Genomic DNA, 18,238 nt, shown 5'->3' with positions numbered 1-18,238 from the left:
GTGTGTGTATATATGTATATATATATATATGTGTGTGTGTATATATGTATATATATATATATGTGTGTGTGTATATATGTATATATATATATATGTGTGTGTGTATATATGTATATATATATATATGTGTGTGTGTATATATGTATATATATATATATATATGTGTGTGTGTATATGTATATATATATATATATATATGTGTGTGTATATATGTATATATATATATATATGTGTGTGTATATATGTATATATATATATATATGTGTGTGTATATATATATATATATATGTGTGTGTATATATGTATATATATATATATATATGTGTGTGTATATATATATATGTATGTATGTATGTATATGTCTATAGGTAGACTGTACACCGTGCATCCCAGTCAAGATGAATGCTTCTTTCTTTGCATGCTGTTGGTAAATGTGCCCGGTCCAACGTCTTTGCAGCATCTGAGCATTGTCAATGGCGTTACACATGCCACTTTCCGCAGTACATGTCAAGCTCTGAATTTATTGGAGAACGACCGACACTGGGATGTATGCATTAATGACGCGTGCAACACATCACATCCAAGTCAAATTCATGCATTGTTTGCAATCATATTGACCGCCTGCTCTCCTTCATCTCCAACACAGTTATGGGAGAAATATAAATCGCACATGGCTAAACATATTTTCTGTCGAATACGCAAGTAAAATTCAAAAATAAACAATGATTTCACAGCAGAAATCTACAACTAAGCGTTGATAATGATTGAAGATTTGTGCTTAGAAATCGCGAGCAAAGTTCTCAATCAATTGGGAATGCCATCACCGAATCGATCTGCTGCTGCTTCGTTTGATGTAGAAGTGCGTTGTGAACAAAATTACAACACGGGTGATCTTTTGTCGTATGTGCAATCAAATATTCCTAAGCTAATGCTTCAGCAAAAAGGCATTTACGATCAAATAATGCAAATCTGGAAATTGGAAATGGAAAGGTGCCGGTTGATCTGACCTCACGACGATTTTCATTGCCTGATAACTTCTACAATTTAGTGACGTCAAAAGAAGAATTGGTTGAAAAAGTATTTCCCAATATTCAAACCAGTTATAAGAATCATGATTGGCTGAGTGAACGAGCTGTTCTTGTGGCCAAAAACAAAGACGTCTACGAACTTAACAATATTTTTCAGTCTAACATTCTGCACAGACAATGGAACAACAAAAAATATTGTATACCCACAAGCATTGTTTAATTAAACATATTAGAAACGTGCGCTTTCTCTTTTCTTTCTTTTCCATTTAACCAGATTGAGCCACAGCAACGCGTGGCCGGGTACAGCTAGTATTTATATAAATGTTTTTGTTTCGCCTTATACAATTTCTTGTATTAGGAATTTGTTAGTTTTCGCATACCCCTTGGGGTCAGAGTGCATGGTCAGCCATTGTACAGCGCCCCATGAGCAATTACAGGTTAAGGGTCTTGCTCAAGGGCCCAGCAAAATAGGATCTCATTTCGCAGAAACGGGGATTCGAACTGGCAACCTTCTGGATACCAGCACAGATACTTAGCCTCAGAGCCACTACTCTGCCCGTACTTCTTTGTACATTGATAGAATATTATTATTAATTAACTTTTAGCTCCTACCTCCAATACATGCAGCTTGACTCATAAATCTGATCTTTGGCTCCAAGAGAAGTTTTAATTTTTCCTAAAATGGTTACCTGACCAAAACTTAACATGTCTTTCTTTTGAGCTTGTAACTTGAAATAGAGATCATTTTTTATAACTATATTTTCTGTGCATTGAATGGATTATTTTTCTTCTCTTAACCCACTTTTAGGAGCCAACTCACAGAGATGCAAATGAACATCTTATCTATGAAGACATGCAAGTAATGTCAGACTTTGAATTGCATATGTTATGCAAGAAATATTGTTGTATTGCATTTTTCCAGCTTGAGAATGAGAAGATCCTTGATTCTGGAAAGTTCCAAGTTCTTCAGGTTTTGCTCAAAGAGTTCAGGGATAGAGTAAGTATTCATGTTGTTCTGGGAAATTATGGTTCTATTGCTTCATGGGTAATTACAGCTGAATCTGATTGAAAATTAGCAGCATCTTTTTGAGTGATATTTCTTTTTACCTTCATTGCTGTTTTCTTTCATCCTACAATATTCAGATTCATTATAATGATATACTACTGTATCTACCAATCTGTTTCTAATATCACTTTTTTACTGTAAGTTTCTAAATTGAGGTTGCACAACATATAAGTTTTGCTGTCTTAACAAAAAATATTCCACCCATTATATGTTGCTATATTGTTTATTACAATCTGTGTGTGTGTGTGTGTGTGTGTGTTTGTTTTTTGTTGACACTCATGTTTATTAAAGCAGTAACCATTAAATTTTTCCCATATGCCTGCTTTTATAAAAACAAAGCTACCTTGTGTAAACGTAAGTGCATGTTATAGATGTAAGTTATATACAGTGTTGTAGTAGTAAATATGTGAATGCATTCCGAGTCTATAGTCAGTGAGAAGCCCTAAACAGAATAAATGAAATAAGGCAAGAGGTTGTCAATAGACATTCCCCTTCTTTTACGTTTTGACTAGGGTAAATTCAATTTTTTTAAAAGCAGATTATTTTCATGAAGAGGGCAAACATAGAGGTGCACTGTTTAGTACCAGCAGGTGCATTGTGACCAACTGAGATATATAAATAAAAATACAGAATTGTGGTCTGACAGTACTGTGGTGCTGCAAACTGTGGTAAAGGATTGGTATTTTTCAAGTTGGAACTCATTTTTCACAATTATGGTATACATTCATTTACCATGGAAAATTGTATTTTTTTTTTTGTATATATAAATTGGGAAAAAATACAGTGCCTAATTTTTTGGTTCAAAATAGGCTTTACAGGGCACTAGCCCACGCATGACTAAAACCTTGAAACTTACTGAATATGTCCAGTTTCAAGCAGACAAGATTTTATTTTCAGACAATATACCTTCATCATGTCAGAGGTATATTTATGACAACAAAAGAAAAGTATGAAGTGATGTTTTTTATCACAGATTCTTGGCACTATTTTCCTGTGATAAAGAAATTCATGTTCAGTTTTTTAGGGTTAAATCATCATGTCGATAAGGAAGTAAAATAGTATGTTTTGTAAATTTAGCTGTTAAGCATGATGTTGCTTTTTTTAATACTTTAAAAATGTGCTTTACCTGAGATTTGTTATTTCCATCCTTGAAGTTATGGATTGTCTGATGTTAACAATTCATTTAGACCTCCTTTTGCCTGATTACCTCAACCCAATTGAAGAGTGACAGAAACCTAATTTGTAAGTTTGTAGCATTTACTTTTCCGTGGATGAAAACAAATGGTTCCTATCAACTCTTCCTAGAGACTAATACAGTTGCAGTGGTTAGCCAGGTGAGTCATTGTAGTACATCTGAAAGTGAAGTAGATTAACAGAAAGAGAGCTATATAGTTTTAGCAATAAAAAAGTTGTTTATGAACACACAGTATACTGTTTACTTAAGATGAAGTAGCTCTTAAGTTAGAACGCTTTAACACATTTGATTAGAGGGAGACTGAGACTACTGACGTCATCCTTGCAAACAAAGGAAAAACAGTTGAGAGTTTCTGTTTTCTCTGGTGTGAGAGTTAATTAAAAATACATTTTGCTTGTAAAAACTTTGTGTTTTGGTTGCCACACAGGAGCCATGCGGTTTTTTGCTGGCACAGGAGCAAAAGCAACTGAATGTTTGAGGGAGTGATTGGAAAGTTACTTATTAGTTGTACTTGTTTGTATTCAAACTAATGTCGGTAAGGTTGGGCAGCAGCAGTAGCTGACACCAGAATAGTCTGGTCAGTTCTGCTGTCCAAATTTAAAGAGTTAGGTGCCACACTGAGGAGCAGAACTGACAAGGTAGTCTTCTCTGAATAGCCAGTCCAGGTAAGACAAAGAAGATTAAATGGCTTAACACGTGGCTCAGATATTGATTGAACCACTAGGGTTAAGTGACCATAATATAATTCAATTCTCAGTATTTTGTAAGAGTGCAGATGCAAAGACTAAATTGCCAAGTTGATCATTGGTAAGGCAAATTTTGACCAGATGCGACAAAGTCTAAGGAGGATACACTGGGATAAGCTTTTAAGTGTGGAGACAGTCGAGGGGCAGTGAAAAAGGTTTAAAAATGTTTTACATGTAATGCTGAACAGATACATACCTAAATGGAATAAATAGGAAATTTAAAAAACTCCACAGTGGAGTAATAAAGATTTAAAAAAGAAGCTGCAAAGGAAACAACTGTGTTATAAGGCATATAGATAGATAGATAGATAGATAGATAGATAGATAGATAGATAGATAGATAGATAGATAGATAGATAGATAGATAGATAGATAGATACACACACACACACACACACACACACACACACACACACACACACACACACACACACACACACACACACACATACATACATACATAGATACATAGATACTTTATTCATCCCAATGGGAAATTCATATTCTCCAGCAGCAGCATACTGATACAATAAATAATATTAAATTAAAGATTGATAATAATGCAGGTGAAAAACAGACAATAACTTTGTATAATGTTAACGTTCCCCCCCCCCCAGGTGGAATTGAAGAGTCGCATAGTTTGGGGGAGGAACGCTCTTTTCAGTCTGTCAGTGGAGCAGGACAGTGACAGCAGTCTGTTGCTGAAGCTGCTCTTCTGTCTGGAGATGATACTATTTAGTGGATGCAGTGGATTCTCCATAATTGAAAGGAGCCTGCTGAGCGCCCTTCGTTCTGCCACAGATGTTAAACTGTCCAGCTCCATGCCTACAATAGAGCCCGTCTTCCTCACCAGTTTGTCCAGGCGTGAGGCGTCTTTCTTCTTAATGCTGCCTCCCCAGCACACCACTGCGTAGAAGAGGGCGCTCGCCACAACTGTCTGATAGAACATCTGCAGCATCTTATTGCAGATGTTGAAGGACGCCAGCCTTCTAAGGAAGTATAGTCGGCTCTTTCCTGCACAGATCATCAGTATTGGCAGTCCAGTCTAATTTGTCATCCAGCTGCACTCCCAGATATTTATAGGTCTGCACCATCTGCACACAGTCACCTTTGATGATCACAGGATCCATGAGGGGTCTGGGCCTCCACCACCAGCTCCTTGGTTTTGCTGGTGTTCAGGAGTAGGTGGTTTGAGTCGCACCATTTAACAAAGTCATTGATTAGGTCCCTATACTCCTCCTCCTGCCCATTCCTGATGCAGCCCACGATAGCAGTGTCATCAGCGAACTTTTGCACATAAGACTAATGACTGCAAAGTAAGTCATAGGGCATATGAGAACATGAGAGCAACCATTAAGAAGGATATCAGGGAGGCTAAAAGACAGTTGGAGAGGAATATACCAGATAAGGTGAAAGAAGAACCTAAGATATTCTCTCAGTATTTTAGTAGTAAAAGAACAGTCAAGAAGGAGGTGAAGCACATCAGAAATAGTAAAGGGGAATTTAAAGGTACAGACAATGAAATAGCAAATGCCCTAAACTTTTTTCTGAGGTGTTCACAAGTGAGCAAGTGGATAACCTCCCAGAGGTGAACGGGACTACTAGGAGGTACTGAGAGATTTGGAAATTGTAGAAGGAGAAGTACTGCTCAGATTAAATAGGCTGAAATGAAACAAATCACCAGGACCAGATAATATTTACCCTTGAGTTCTTGAGGAGGCTTGTGAGAACATATATAAACCCTTGACACATTTTTAGGAACTCACTGCGCACTGGAGAGATTCCAAAGGATTGGAAAATGGCAAATATCCCATTATAAAAAAAATGGGTGACAGGGTAGATCCAAGCAACTATAGGCCAGTAAGTGTAACATGCATCACAGGAAAATTAATGGAAGGAATTATGAAGGATAAGATTGAGCCTGGCAAGGACAGGAGTTATTCTGAACAGTCAGCATGGGTTCAGAAGTGGGAGATTGCGTTTTACTAACATGCTGGAATTCTATGAGGAGGCAACAAAAGGATATGGTCAAAGTGGAGCATATGGCATTTATCTTGACTTCAGAAAAGAATTTGATAAGGTGTCACTTGAGAGGTTGGGCATCAAACTAAAAGAAGTGGGAGTTCAGGGTGATGTTTTAAGATGGGTGCAGAATTGGCTCAGACACAGGAAGCAAAGGGTGATGGTGTGAGTAACTTCATCAGAATTGGCCAATGTTAAGAGTGGTGTTCCACAGGGGTCAGTGCTAGGGCTGCTGCTATTTTTAATATATATAAATGATTTAGATAGGAATATAAGTAACAAGCTGGTTAAGTTTGCAGATGATACCATGATAGGTGGATTAGCAGATAATATAAAATCCGTTCCAAACAGTGTTCAGAAGTCATTAAGAAGGCAAACAATGTTATGTTATATAGCACGATGTGTGGAGTACAAGTCCAAGGAGGTTATGCTGAACCTTTATAATGCACTGGTGCGGCCTCATCTGGAGTACTTTGTGCAGTTTTGGTCTCCCGGCTACAAAAAGGACATAGCAGCACTAGAAAATAATAATAATAATTATAATTCTTTGCATTTATATAGCGCTTTTCTCACTACTCAAAGCACTTAACAAGTGCAGGTTAAGGGCCTTGCTCAGGGGCCCAATAGAGCAGAGTCCCTTTTGGATATTTTATGGGATTTGAACCGGAAACCTTCCGATTGCCAGTGCAGATCCCTAGCCTCAGAGCGAGCGAATAGGCTGTTTCCAGGGCTACAGGGGTTGAATTATGAGGAAAGATTAAAAGAGCTGAGCCTATACAGTTTAAGCAAAACAATATTAAGAGGTGACATGATTGAAATGTTTAAAATTATGAAGGGAATTATTGCAGTGAATCGAGACTGTTATTTTAAAATGAGTTCATCAGGAATACGTTGACACAGTTGGAAACTTGTTGAGGGTTTTTCTTTACACGAAGAACGACAGACACTTGGAATAAGCTACCAAATAATTTGGTAGACAGTAAGACTATAGGGACTTTCAACATTCAACTTGATGTTTTTTTTGGAAGAAATAAGTGGATCGGTCTGGCAAGCTTTGTTGGGCTAAATGGCCTGTTCTCATCTAGATTGTTCTAATGTACATAGTAATGTAAATTCTAACCCAATGTTTAAAAGCAAATGTAAAACGAGTAACACTTTAAAAACAGCTAGCTTTAATACTAGAAGTATCAAATTATAATACAAGTGATTTGGACTTGTATGTAGCAGAGCATAATTATGGTATTATATAACAGAAACTTGGGGGATGAGTATATCATAGACGAATATACATTTTTAGGAAGGATAGACAGAACAGAAAAAGAGGTGGGGTTACTGTTTGTGTCAAACTGAATTTAAACGCAAATCCTCTTCATTTGGACAATGAGCCCCATCTAGAGAGGAGATATGGCTTCGTCTGGAAAGCATTAGGGAAAGATGCCTTATTTTAGGAGTGTATTATAGAACACCCAATGCATACAATCAGTACACATATTTTTGGTAATATTAAAAACGCAAGTTTACAGGGGATATTATAGACTTGGGGAACTTTAACTACCCGAATATTAACTGGGGTAACCTTGCAAATAGCTGAGTTCAGCAGCAGGAGTTTTTAGAATAATCATTGACAGTTTTTTTTTTTAAACAATATGTTAAAGCACCATCACGGGGTGAAGCCCGGCTGTATTTAGCATTTTGTAATAATCAGGATAGAATTGAGGATGTAGAGGTGATTGAACCACTACGGTCAAGTGACCATAATATTATTCATTTCTCAGTGTTTTGTAAGAGTGTGGCTGCTAAGAATAAAACTTAAGTTTAACTTTTGTAGGGCAGATTTTGAGCAGATGTAGTAAAGTCTAAGGAGGATAGACTAGGATAAGCTTTTAAGAGCAGAGACAGTCGAGGAGTGGTAAAACAGGTTTAAAAAACATTTTCCATATACAGTAATCCCTCCTCCATCGCGGGGGTTGCGTTCCAGAGCCACCCGCGAAATAAGAAAATCCGCGAAGTAGAAACCATATGTTTATATGGTTCTTTTTATATTGTCATGCTTGGGTCACAGATTTGCGCAGAAACACAGGAGGTTGTAGAGAGACAGGGACGTTCCTGAACACTGCAAACAAACATTTGTCTCTTTTTCAAAAGTTTAAACTGTGCTCCATGACAAGACAGAAATGACAATTCCATCTCACAATTAAAAGAATGCAAACGTATCTTCCTCTTCAAAGGAGTGCTTGTCAGGAGCAGATAATGTCACATAGATAGAGAAAAGCAAACAAATCAATAGGGCTGTTTGCTTTTAAGTATGCGAAGCACCGCGGCACAAAGCTGTTGAAGGCGGCAGCTCACACCCCCTCCGTCAGGAGCAGACAGAGAGAGAGAGAGAGACAAAGTTTGTTTTTCAATCAAAAATCAATACGTGCCCTTCGAGCTTTTAAGTATGCGAAGCACCTTGCAGCATGTCATTTCAGGAAGCAGCTGCACAAAAGATAGCAACGTGAAGATAATCTTTCAGCATTTTTAGACGAGCGTCCATATCGTCTAGGTATGCGAACAGCCCCCCTGCTCACACCCCCTACGTCAGGATCACAGATAGTCAGCGCAAGAGAGAGAGAAAAGTAAGTTGGGTAGCTTCTCTGCCATCTGCCAATAGCGTCCCTTGTATGAAATCAACTGGGCAAACCAACTGAGGAAGCATGTACCAGAAATTAAAAGACCCATTGTCCGCAAAAATCCGCGAACCACCAAAAAATCTGCGATATATATTTAAATATGCTTACATATAAAATCCGCGATGGAGTGAAGCCGCGAAAGGCGAAGCGCGATATAGCGAGGGATCACTGTATGCAGGACAGGTATATACCTAAATTTAGAATTAGCAGGAAATAAAAAAAATCTCAACAGTGGGTTAATGAACTGATGAAAAGGAAGCTGCAAAGAAAAAAAAAACAGCTGTATAAGACATAACACTAATAACTCCAGTGTGAATCATAGGGCATATGAGAGCTGATCTAGATTGTTCTAATGTTCTAAAGGTACAATAGTGTTCTCAGTAGTGTTCCTGCTTCATGAATCTAGCATTCTTGGTTTGGATTTCATGCCTGATTATTTTATATCTAGAGATTGCATGTTCTACCCAAGTGAATGTTGGGTTTCTCCCAAATCATCTGACACATGCAGGCAATCCCAAACTAATGTCAGTTGGATTTCGCACGGATTCATAGATTTACTGTATGTGTAAGTCGGTATAAAATTATGACTTGTCTAAACATGCCTATATAGGAAATTCTGGCCTTCCAAGTCTATAGCCTATAGCCACCCTAGCACCACCCCACCCCATCACCAATAACAGTGGCAATCATACTATTCACAACAGGAGCTTCTAGAGAGCACATCCCAATGGAGGGGAATACAAATAAGATGAAAGCACTGTCATCCTTCATCTAACCCTTACACCCTTAGGGCATTTTTCAGCAGTTTCCACCTGAGGGGGAAATACCATAATAAAGCCTTATAATCCAATAAATAAAGGAAGGACATCCTTTTTTCACTAAAACTTGACATATAATTTCTCAAATGTGGTATAAAATGTCTTTGTCAAATTTAAACATTCCTTTATTCAAAAAATTATGCCACAATATTAAAAAATAAATAAAAAATAAGTGGACACTGTGATTGTTTCCAAATTTTTTTATACAGTATATTTCAGATTCAAGCAATGCTAGATTAGTTTTTTCACCTCTGTGGTGTTCCCAGACATGTCAACTGTAACTGTAAAATGTTTTGTGTTGATGATAACACAAAGAAATAAATAGTTACAACATTTGGCAAAATAGGCACCCATCCCACCTCCAGAAGCTTTTGAGGCATGGATCCCCAAAGTATAAATATTAATAATATAAAATTTATATAAAATATAAATAATTTCTTACATATACTCATACAAGTATATTTATCGTATATGCACAGACACATGCACACACTCTCACACAAAACACCCACCACCCCACCCCATTATTATGGTGAATATCTTGCAAATTCTTAATCACATGGTGATATGCTTGGGCTTGTTTTATTCAGCAGAATCTGCTGTAAATTTTAATATATAAATTGTCTATATAATCGCCATTTCTTTCTGACGTTTTGCGACAACAAACGAAAATTTAGGCTTGAAGGGTGAGATTTTAAATTCAATTTGCAAAGTCAGGGCAAGTCCATTGTTAAAACATGGCCATGTTTGGTGTCGTTGGAAATGTTATAGTTTCAGCTATCAAGTGGTGCGAGTTTTGTGAATGTATGACCCACTCAGCAAAAGCCACATCTCCCACAATCACCAGGGGCCTCATGTATAAACGGTGCGTACGCACAGAAATGTTGCGTAAGAACGTTTCCACGTTCAAATCGCAATGTATAAAACCTACACTTGGCATAAAGCCACGCACTTTTCCATGGTACCTCATACCCTATTGTACGCAAGTTCTCTGCAAACTGGCGGCACCCAGCTTCAAAGCAGTGCTACTGTTCCTGTGTGGTTTCCCTTTCTTAGATCCACATCCACAACGGCGACTTTATCAAATACACTGAAATTAACCACATATTGTTCATAAATTTAATGCATCTGATTGTAATTTACCTGTAACAATATAATGGTCCACAGAATGGTCAAACTATTCTAAATACCATAACTGCTTTAGCATTGTTACTCTCACTGCACCTTCTTCTTCTTGCTTCTTCTTCTTCTGTCAGCTGCTCCCGTTAGAGGTTGCCACAGTGGATCATCTTTTTCCATATTACTCTCACTGCACCACTCTGAGTATTTATATCACTATATCTGAGTGTGAATCACAGATCTACAGTGATTGGAAAGAGAATTATCGGTATACAGCGGTATACAGCGGTATTCGCTATTTGAAAGGCTTCACAGCCTTTCCTGTTCAACCTCGCGGTTCACAAACAGTTTCATCCCAAGAACTATACACACACTCAATCAGTCCATCAAGTGCTCCTTGTAGAACTGTTTGTACTTGCAAGTTACCGTGAGGTAATTGTACTTATGATACAGTTATAATATTGCACAACCTGAGCCACTTTATAAAGCGCGTATTTACATATGATGACGATATCATTTTTAAGGTGAAATGCAGCAAAATATGTTGATTATATTATACAGATAAAACTTTAACTACACGGTGCCGCAGCACTAGTGAGCTTGAGCTTCATTCACGGATTGTTCCTGCCTCACGCTGTTTTCATGCTGTGGCTGGAGCGACACTGGAAGAATAGATGGATAGAATAATTAAACATTACGAAAATATTTCGATGTTCCTTAAAAGTTTTGAAGAATCTGCGTTCTAAGCTTACAGATGGCTTAACGTCTATTACAGAGCTGATTGTGTGGCGATTGGGTATTTGGAGAAAGAAAAGTAAGGACAGGAATTAGGAGTTAGTACGTTTGAAAAAGACAGTACTTCTGTAATAAAGCATTTCATTGAAGGTCGCGCATGGCGCAGCAAGCATCTTGCTGTAAGACATGAACAATCACTGCATCACCGTGTTCCCATGTTTAATAACATGCTTTAACTTATAACATCATGAAAATGATATCACGTATACTTCTCAGTATTTTAATTATTCAGAGAGCTGTAATATTACGAACGTAATGGATTCTGTGTCTTGTCGGAGGACAAGATTAAAGTGGAAATTTCGAGATTAAAGTTGACATTTCGTCCTTTTTACACTGTGTGCCTTTTTTTTCACTGTACCCTAATAAGCTTTCATATGACACTCAGACGGTGGGCTACGAGTCACCTTTTCACGCCAACTTTGATATGTAACAACTTTTTTATTTTGGGCACTGTGCGACTTTGTGAACTTGAGCTTTCGAGTTTCTCCGACACGCTATGTTACTCGATCAGCTTCCTTTTGTTGCTTATATAACTGTTTAAACCAACAAATAGTATGTTTTTCTTTGCCTCCATTTTGGTATTCGCTGAAATTCTTCTATTTTTCCTCGTACTTTTGCCATTGCCTTTTCACAGAACGCTGGGCTTAAGGGCTATTTATATTGATTTGCATATTCAAAGAGGCATAATTCTGGGAGGAGTTGGGGTGGGACAGCAAGCGCGTGCACGTGCGTTTATTTCCACACTGAGCGGGATTTATGTAGTGGAAGAACGCGGAAGTTGGCGAACGCACAGATTCCTGCATCTGGATTTTTCTGTGTGTAAACACATTTTCGCTTTTGTGCTTACGTCATGTTATAGTGCGAATTCTACGCACGGCGTTATGCATGAGGCCCCAGGTGGTTCAATCCAGTCATGGCTGCCATGTTGATGTATGATTTTATGTCGTATTTCTCAAGGTTGCTTCATCGCACGTACATGTGTCAGGGTGTTGATCAGGAGAGTCTCTGCAAGTGCTTTTACTTGTATGTTTTTGCTGTTGCTTTGTGGAGTTAGGGTGGAGTGGTGGCTCGGAGGCTAGGGATATACAACGGCAATGCAATTGCTTCGTCCTGGGTATGACGTTAATCTGCATCCAGCAGGTCCTCCAACTTACAGAGAAAACCTGGGGGTTGGTGGCAAGATTGCCACTCCAGCCACCATGGGGGAAAGAAAAAAAAAATGTCCTAGTGTGTTGCTGAAGTGTCACCTGTTGCATGGCTGCTCTTGGGTCCTAATCTGGGTGGTTTCATCATGTGGTGGGTGCAGCAACACACAGCACATGCTCCCAACCTCTTTGTGGAGTTATATGTGAGAACACGCAAAAATGTAGAAACGGGGGTGCCGGTTTTTCCAGTTTTTAGCACGTGGTTGTTGGTTGCTCGGTCATAGCCAGTGTTCAATGCATCAGTTGAAATCTACTGCTCAAGACATTTCAATTGATGTACTGTATATTACTTGGGTATTCCTTCTACAGAAAAATTGCTAGGATGGTTTTAATTTTTTTGGATGACACTGTATGATCCAGCACATATATGATTTTAAGCCAGAATAAAAGTCAACTTTACAAATTGTAACGGTGTAATCACTATGAGTACATAGTAGACACCCTTGGCTTTTAAATGAGGAATTCTTTGTGTTGTTGTGTACCTTATTTTGTTTGTATAATGTGGCAAAATGTGTTGTAAAACATTTTTTGAACCCTTGTCAGCCCGGTATCGGTATATTAAGACTGACAGGAGTTTTTTTTTTTTTTTTCTTCTTTTCTTTAAATAATAACACGAATATGCTACAGTATTTACAATTCATGTGCATTCTCAAAATGAGAATCACTAATCAATTCATTCTTGGCTTGAAAATGTGTTTGGTAAGTTTTAAGACTTGTTTTTACATTTAGACTGGTGACCTATAGATACCATTATAAACTGAAAAAACAGGTACCATGTTTTTACAAATATATATAAAAAATGTTTCACTAACACTATTTCCTGTGGCAAATTACTTTGTACCATTGTGAAAAAGTCCAAACTTACTCTTCATCCAAACAGCAGTTTAGCTACTCCTGAGGAATCAAACAAAGTAATTATTGTTTTGCCTTTATTTAATAGATTTAGTGTGCATTATACTTATGTTTAAATCACAAGGAGAGGTTTGAATCATATTTCTTATGGTTTCCCAACAGTTTAGCAGGGGCTTTGTAAAACATCATAGTAATTTTGGCAAAAAAATATTGTTTGTCATTTTCAGGTAGATAGAACTTTATTTATCCCCATGTGGAAATTTTATGCGCCAATTTGAGTCACCAACTGCCGACATAGGGGATGAGTGTAGCACATGGTTTAGTTTTTTCCCATCCCAGAGGTGAGTGTCATAAGTGCTTTATCAAATATAGTAAGTGATGTCCCATAAGTGCTATTGCCTAAGTGGTAAGTAACAAATAGCAAGGCTACCGGTATTATGGTCAACGTCAAAAGCCCATGTGTAGCAATTTAGTATGCTACCTGAGTTGTGTGAATTTGTTTCTTAAACTTTGTTCTATGGATACCTAGAGTTCTGTGAAAACTTGTAGGATTTCTGTGAGCAATCAGTCATAATGCCTTGTATCAGCTGTAGTTACTGGAAAAATACCCTGAACTTGATACAACACTGACTGTACCTCTTACTGGATTGATCTGAGCTCACCCAAACCAGAAAACAGAGGTTCCACTGTCTTCATGATAGTTACAAGTGATTAGTGAACTCTGTGGAATTTGATTCACTGTGATTTTGTAAAGTCACAGCAATGGTCTCAATGGTTTGCCGAGCTCTGTAAAATGCATTGAAGTCAATAGCAAAAGAGGAACTGTTTTTAATGGATTATAATGGTGAAATTGTTTAAGTGTCCTTGAGGGCTAGGAAAGACTCTGCCAGCAAAGCTTGACTGATTGTTTCTAAAAATATGATCTGAACTGGGAGGCAGCAGAACTAACCATTGTGTCATCATGGCTCAAACAGCAAAATACGCAAATGGAACAAATATCACAAACTAAATACAACAGCCACAGACTAGCTATAAGTATTTTAAATATACTTTATTGTGCTCAAAAGAGTACTAATCTTGGGTCACATAGTGTCCATGCGTCAACATGGGACTGGAAAGTTCCAACGTTTCGGGTGCAGCTTCTCATGTATCTGTGCAGATGTTTTGCACTGTTTTCTTTCATTATGAAGAAACAAATGCCCTGTAAATAGCAATAATTGTTATATAGTAAATATTGTTATTATTTAATGGGGTGTCATTCTGACATGAGGAGTGGAAGAGATCCCTTAAGATTGAAGGTGGACACATGGCTTATTATTAGGAAATTTAGGGATCAATGTTATATCTGATGACAGAACTCATAATCTCATTATGGTCAGCTGATGCAGTGTTTTTCCTTTATGCTCGCACAACCCAGTTTTGCCTTTTTAAAATTCTTTGACTATCAATTAGCAGCCAACGTATTGCACAACGCTTTTCATCGCTTTTGTGTATTAAAAAAAGAAAAAAATGTTCACCTAAGCTGGCCCAAGGCGAATTTCCAAGAAAATATTCAGTGAACAAGGTTACCGGTAGATTAAAAAAAAAAAAAAAACTAATAATCTAAGAGCAGAAATAATTAATTTCTATCAAACAAAAACTGCCCTGCAATTTTTAAATGACACATATTGGAAAATGATGTTACCCTGCATTTGATCTTCAGCTTTTGAAAATGTTTTTTACTGTCACTTCAGGGAGGACATAAAACCATAATTGACAGTTTTAATAAAATGGAAGACCCAAATAAGAATGTTAAACTTTGGGTACAAATAATTGAAAACAACTTTTTTGATGACTTCAAAACTTAACTGACCATATAAATGAGGCAGGGAAGAGAAATGAAGATTAAAATTTTAACCATCTGAAACTTACTGTGGTCAGTCTTTTACAACATGTCGTTAGTTAAATTTGAAGACTATTTTCCTAAGTCAGGACTCAAAATAAGATGTTTTGTGGGCTCTGTATCCAATTAATCTTAATGAACAAGTTATGAATTATCTATCAATGAATGAAAAAGATATAATGACTAATCTTTCCTTATATGTTATATTTAAAAAATGGAATGTTAGTTTACTTCTTGATAAATTTTAGGTTAAAATCATAGTGAATACAGTAATCCCTCCTCCATCGCGGGGGTTGCGTTCCAGAGCCACCTGCGAAATAAGAAAATCCGCGAAGTAGAAACCATATGTTTATATGGTTATTTTTATATTGTCATGCTTGGGTCACAGATTTGCACAGAAACACAGGAGGTTGTAGAGAGACAGGAACGTTATTCAAACATTGCAAACAAACATTTGTCTCTTTTTCAAAAGTTTAAACTGTGCTCCATGACAAGACAGAGATGACAGTTCCATCTCATAATTAAAAGAATGCAAGCATATCTTCCTCTTCAAAGGAGTGCGTGTCAGGAGCAGATAATGTCACATAGATAGAGAAAAGCAAACAAATCAATAGGGCTGTTTGGCTTTTAAGTATGCGAAGCACCGCGGCACAAAGCTGTTGAAGGCGGCAGCTCACACCCCCTCCGTCAGGAGCAGGGAGAGAGAGAGAGACAGAGAAAAACAAGCAGTCAAAAATCAATACGTGCCCTTCGAGCTTTTAAGTATGCAAAGCACCGTGCAGCATGTCGTTTCAGGAAGCAGCTGCACAAAAGATAGCAACGTGAAGATAATCTTTCAGCATTTTTAGACGAGCGTCCGTATCGTCTAGGTTTGCGAACAGCCCCCCTGCTCAATCCCCCTACGTCAGGATCAGAGAAAGTCAGCGCAAGAGAGAGAGAAAAGTAAGCTGGGTAGCTTCTCAGCCATCTGCCAATAGCGTCCCTTGTATGAAATCAACTGGGCAAACCAACTGAGGAAGCATGTACCAGAAATTAAAAGACCCATTGTCCACAGAAACCCGCGAAGCAGCGAAAAATCCGCGATATATATTTAAATATGCTTACATATAAAATCCGCGATGGAGTGAAGCCGCGAAAGGCGAAGCGCGATATAGCGAGGGATCACTGTAATTCAGACTTTTAAGTGAATAAGCATTTAGGTTCCTACTCCAGTTTGCTTCTGTATGCTTGTGTGAAGGTAAGATTATCGACTATGACTTCAATTAAAACAAAATATCAAAATAGGCTAAATATGAAACTATATTAAAGCTATCTTTAACAGACTTTACGTCAAATACTGATTATTAGTGTCATATACTGACAATACTTCTCAGGTACATTTATTATGCTTGCAACATTTTCATTATAACATCTTTTATATAGTGTATATGCATGTAATTTCTTGAATAAAATGTTTTTTTCACATAACTAACATTTTAATTGGGTTCTGAGATAAAAAAAATCTTGTATAAGGCTCCACAGTTTCAAAAAGTTTTAGAAACACTTTAGGTGGCTAATACATTTAATACAGCTAATCTGCAGATACGTGGAGGCTTCTGAATGTATACACAATTTTTTGATGTACTATACTGTATCTTGACATATATTATGCCATCAGTAAATAATGTTTAAAATAAATCTCCATCAGATTATTGCTTCATATTTTATTTCACAATGGAGGTTTTTGTTTTCCTTCTCTCTGCAGGCTTTTGGAATGTTAAACATTACTTGTTTTATACTAGCTTGAGACTCATTGATTGTTTTTGTTTATAGCTGAATGAACATTACCTTTTCATAAATGATTAATGTATTCTTTCTGTCTGCAGGGTGATCGTGTTGTACTTTTTAGCCAGTTTACAATGATGCTGGATATTGTGGAACTTTTTCTAAAACACTTGAATTACAGATATTTAAGATTAGACGGTTCAACCCCTATGTCTGAAAGGTAACTATTTTCAGTTTTTTGCCATCTTCTTTCTGATATTAATTGTGTAATAACCGGTAAATGCATTGTATAATATCATAAATGCTGTTTAATATTGTAACAAGAAAACGAGAAAGAAAAATGTTTGGGGATCTAACCCGTATATTGTCGGGCAAACACTTAAGCAATTAACCAAGTAGTCACAAAAGATTGAATCCCAGTAGACTAACTGAGAAAGAAAGGTGCGGTCTTTTATAGTTGCTGTGCAGCAAGAGGCAGGTTCATGCAGGGGAGTGGCAGAAGTGAGGTAAGTAGGAGGGCATGGTCTGGACAGAAGGGCGGAAGTTGGTGCCGGTTTAACTGGGTTTCCCTTCTGTTGATCTGTAGAAGAGCGAGAAGAGAAGTTATTGCACTTAATCAACCGTCAAGCTGACATTTTACCCTCAGTTAAGCCTCCTGTGTGCATTTGTGTGACTGTATATATGTGTGTGCATAATGTATATGTGTATATATATGTAGATGTGTGTGTGTGTATGTATATATATGTATATATATGTATATATATGTAGATGTGTGTGTGTGTATATATGTATATATACTGTGAATAAGGGCACTATATACGCGTCTGACCCAGCACAGATTCACACTGAGGCACGTATAAATTGAACACAAATCTTTTTATTTTCTCTTCAGCCGTGGGGCACGTCTTCCCAGTGTCCCACAGGCCCAACACAGTCCCACAAGCACTTAATGCAATAAACATAAATATATATCTTTTTCTTCACCTGTGGGGTACGTCTTCCCTGTGAACCCCGCAGATATAACACAGTCCCAAAGTACCACTTTATCAAGTCAGCAATCCTTCCACTGGCACC

At 37.5% G+C, this 18,238-nt stretch overlaps 1 protein-coding gene across 5 annotated transcripts in view; it reads left to right on the top strand.

The window, feature by feature from the left end:
• Positions 1 to 18,238, top strand: part of smarcad1a (SWI/SNF-related, matrix-associated actin-dependent regulator of chromatin, subfamily a, containing DEAD/H box 1 a) — a 275,401-nt gene that overhangs the window by 239,053 nt on the left and 18,110 nt on the right. For 4 of the 5 annotated variants that reach the window (XM_051927736.1, XM_051927737.1, XM_051927735.1 and 1 more), the window contains 2 exons: positions 1,837 to 2,025; positions 17,266 to 17,384. In XM_051927736.1, the coding sequence (XP_051783696.1) occupies positions 1,837 to 2,025; positions 17,266 to 17,384 (308 nt within the window). Of the gene's footprint in view, positions 1 to 1,836; positions 2,026 to 2,171; positions 2,232 to 17,265; positions 17,385 to 18,238 lie in introns of those variants that run through there. The other variant, XM_051927739.1, reaches the window with a different exon arrangement.

The sequence above is a fragment of the Erpetoichthys calabaricus genome, chromosome 5 (genome assembly GCF_900747795.2).
Source record: "Erpetoichthys calabaricus chromosome 5, fErpCal1.3, whole genome shotgun sequence".
Lineage (NCBI taxonomy): Eukaryota > Metazoa > Chordata > Cladistia > Polypteriformes > Polypteridae > Erpetoichthys > Erpetoichthys calabaricus.
Note: the sequence above shows the minus strand (reverse complement) of the source record. Positions and strands in the feature narration are given on the sequence as shown.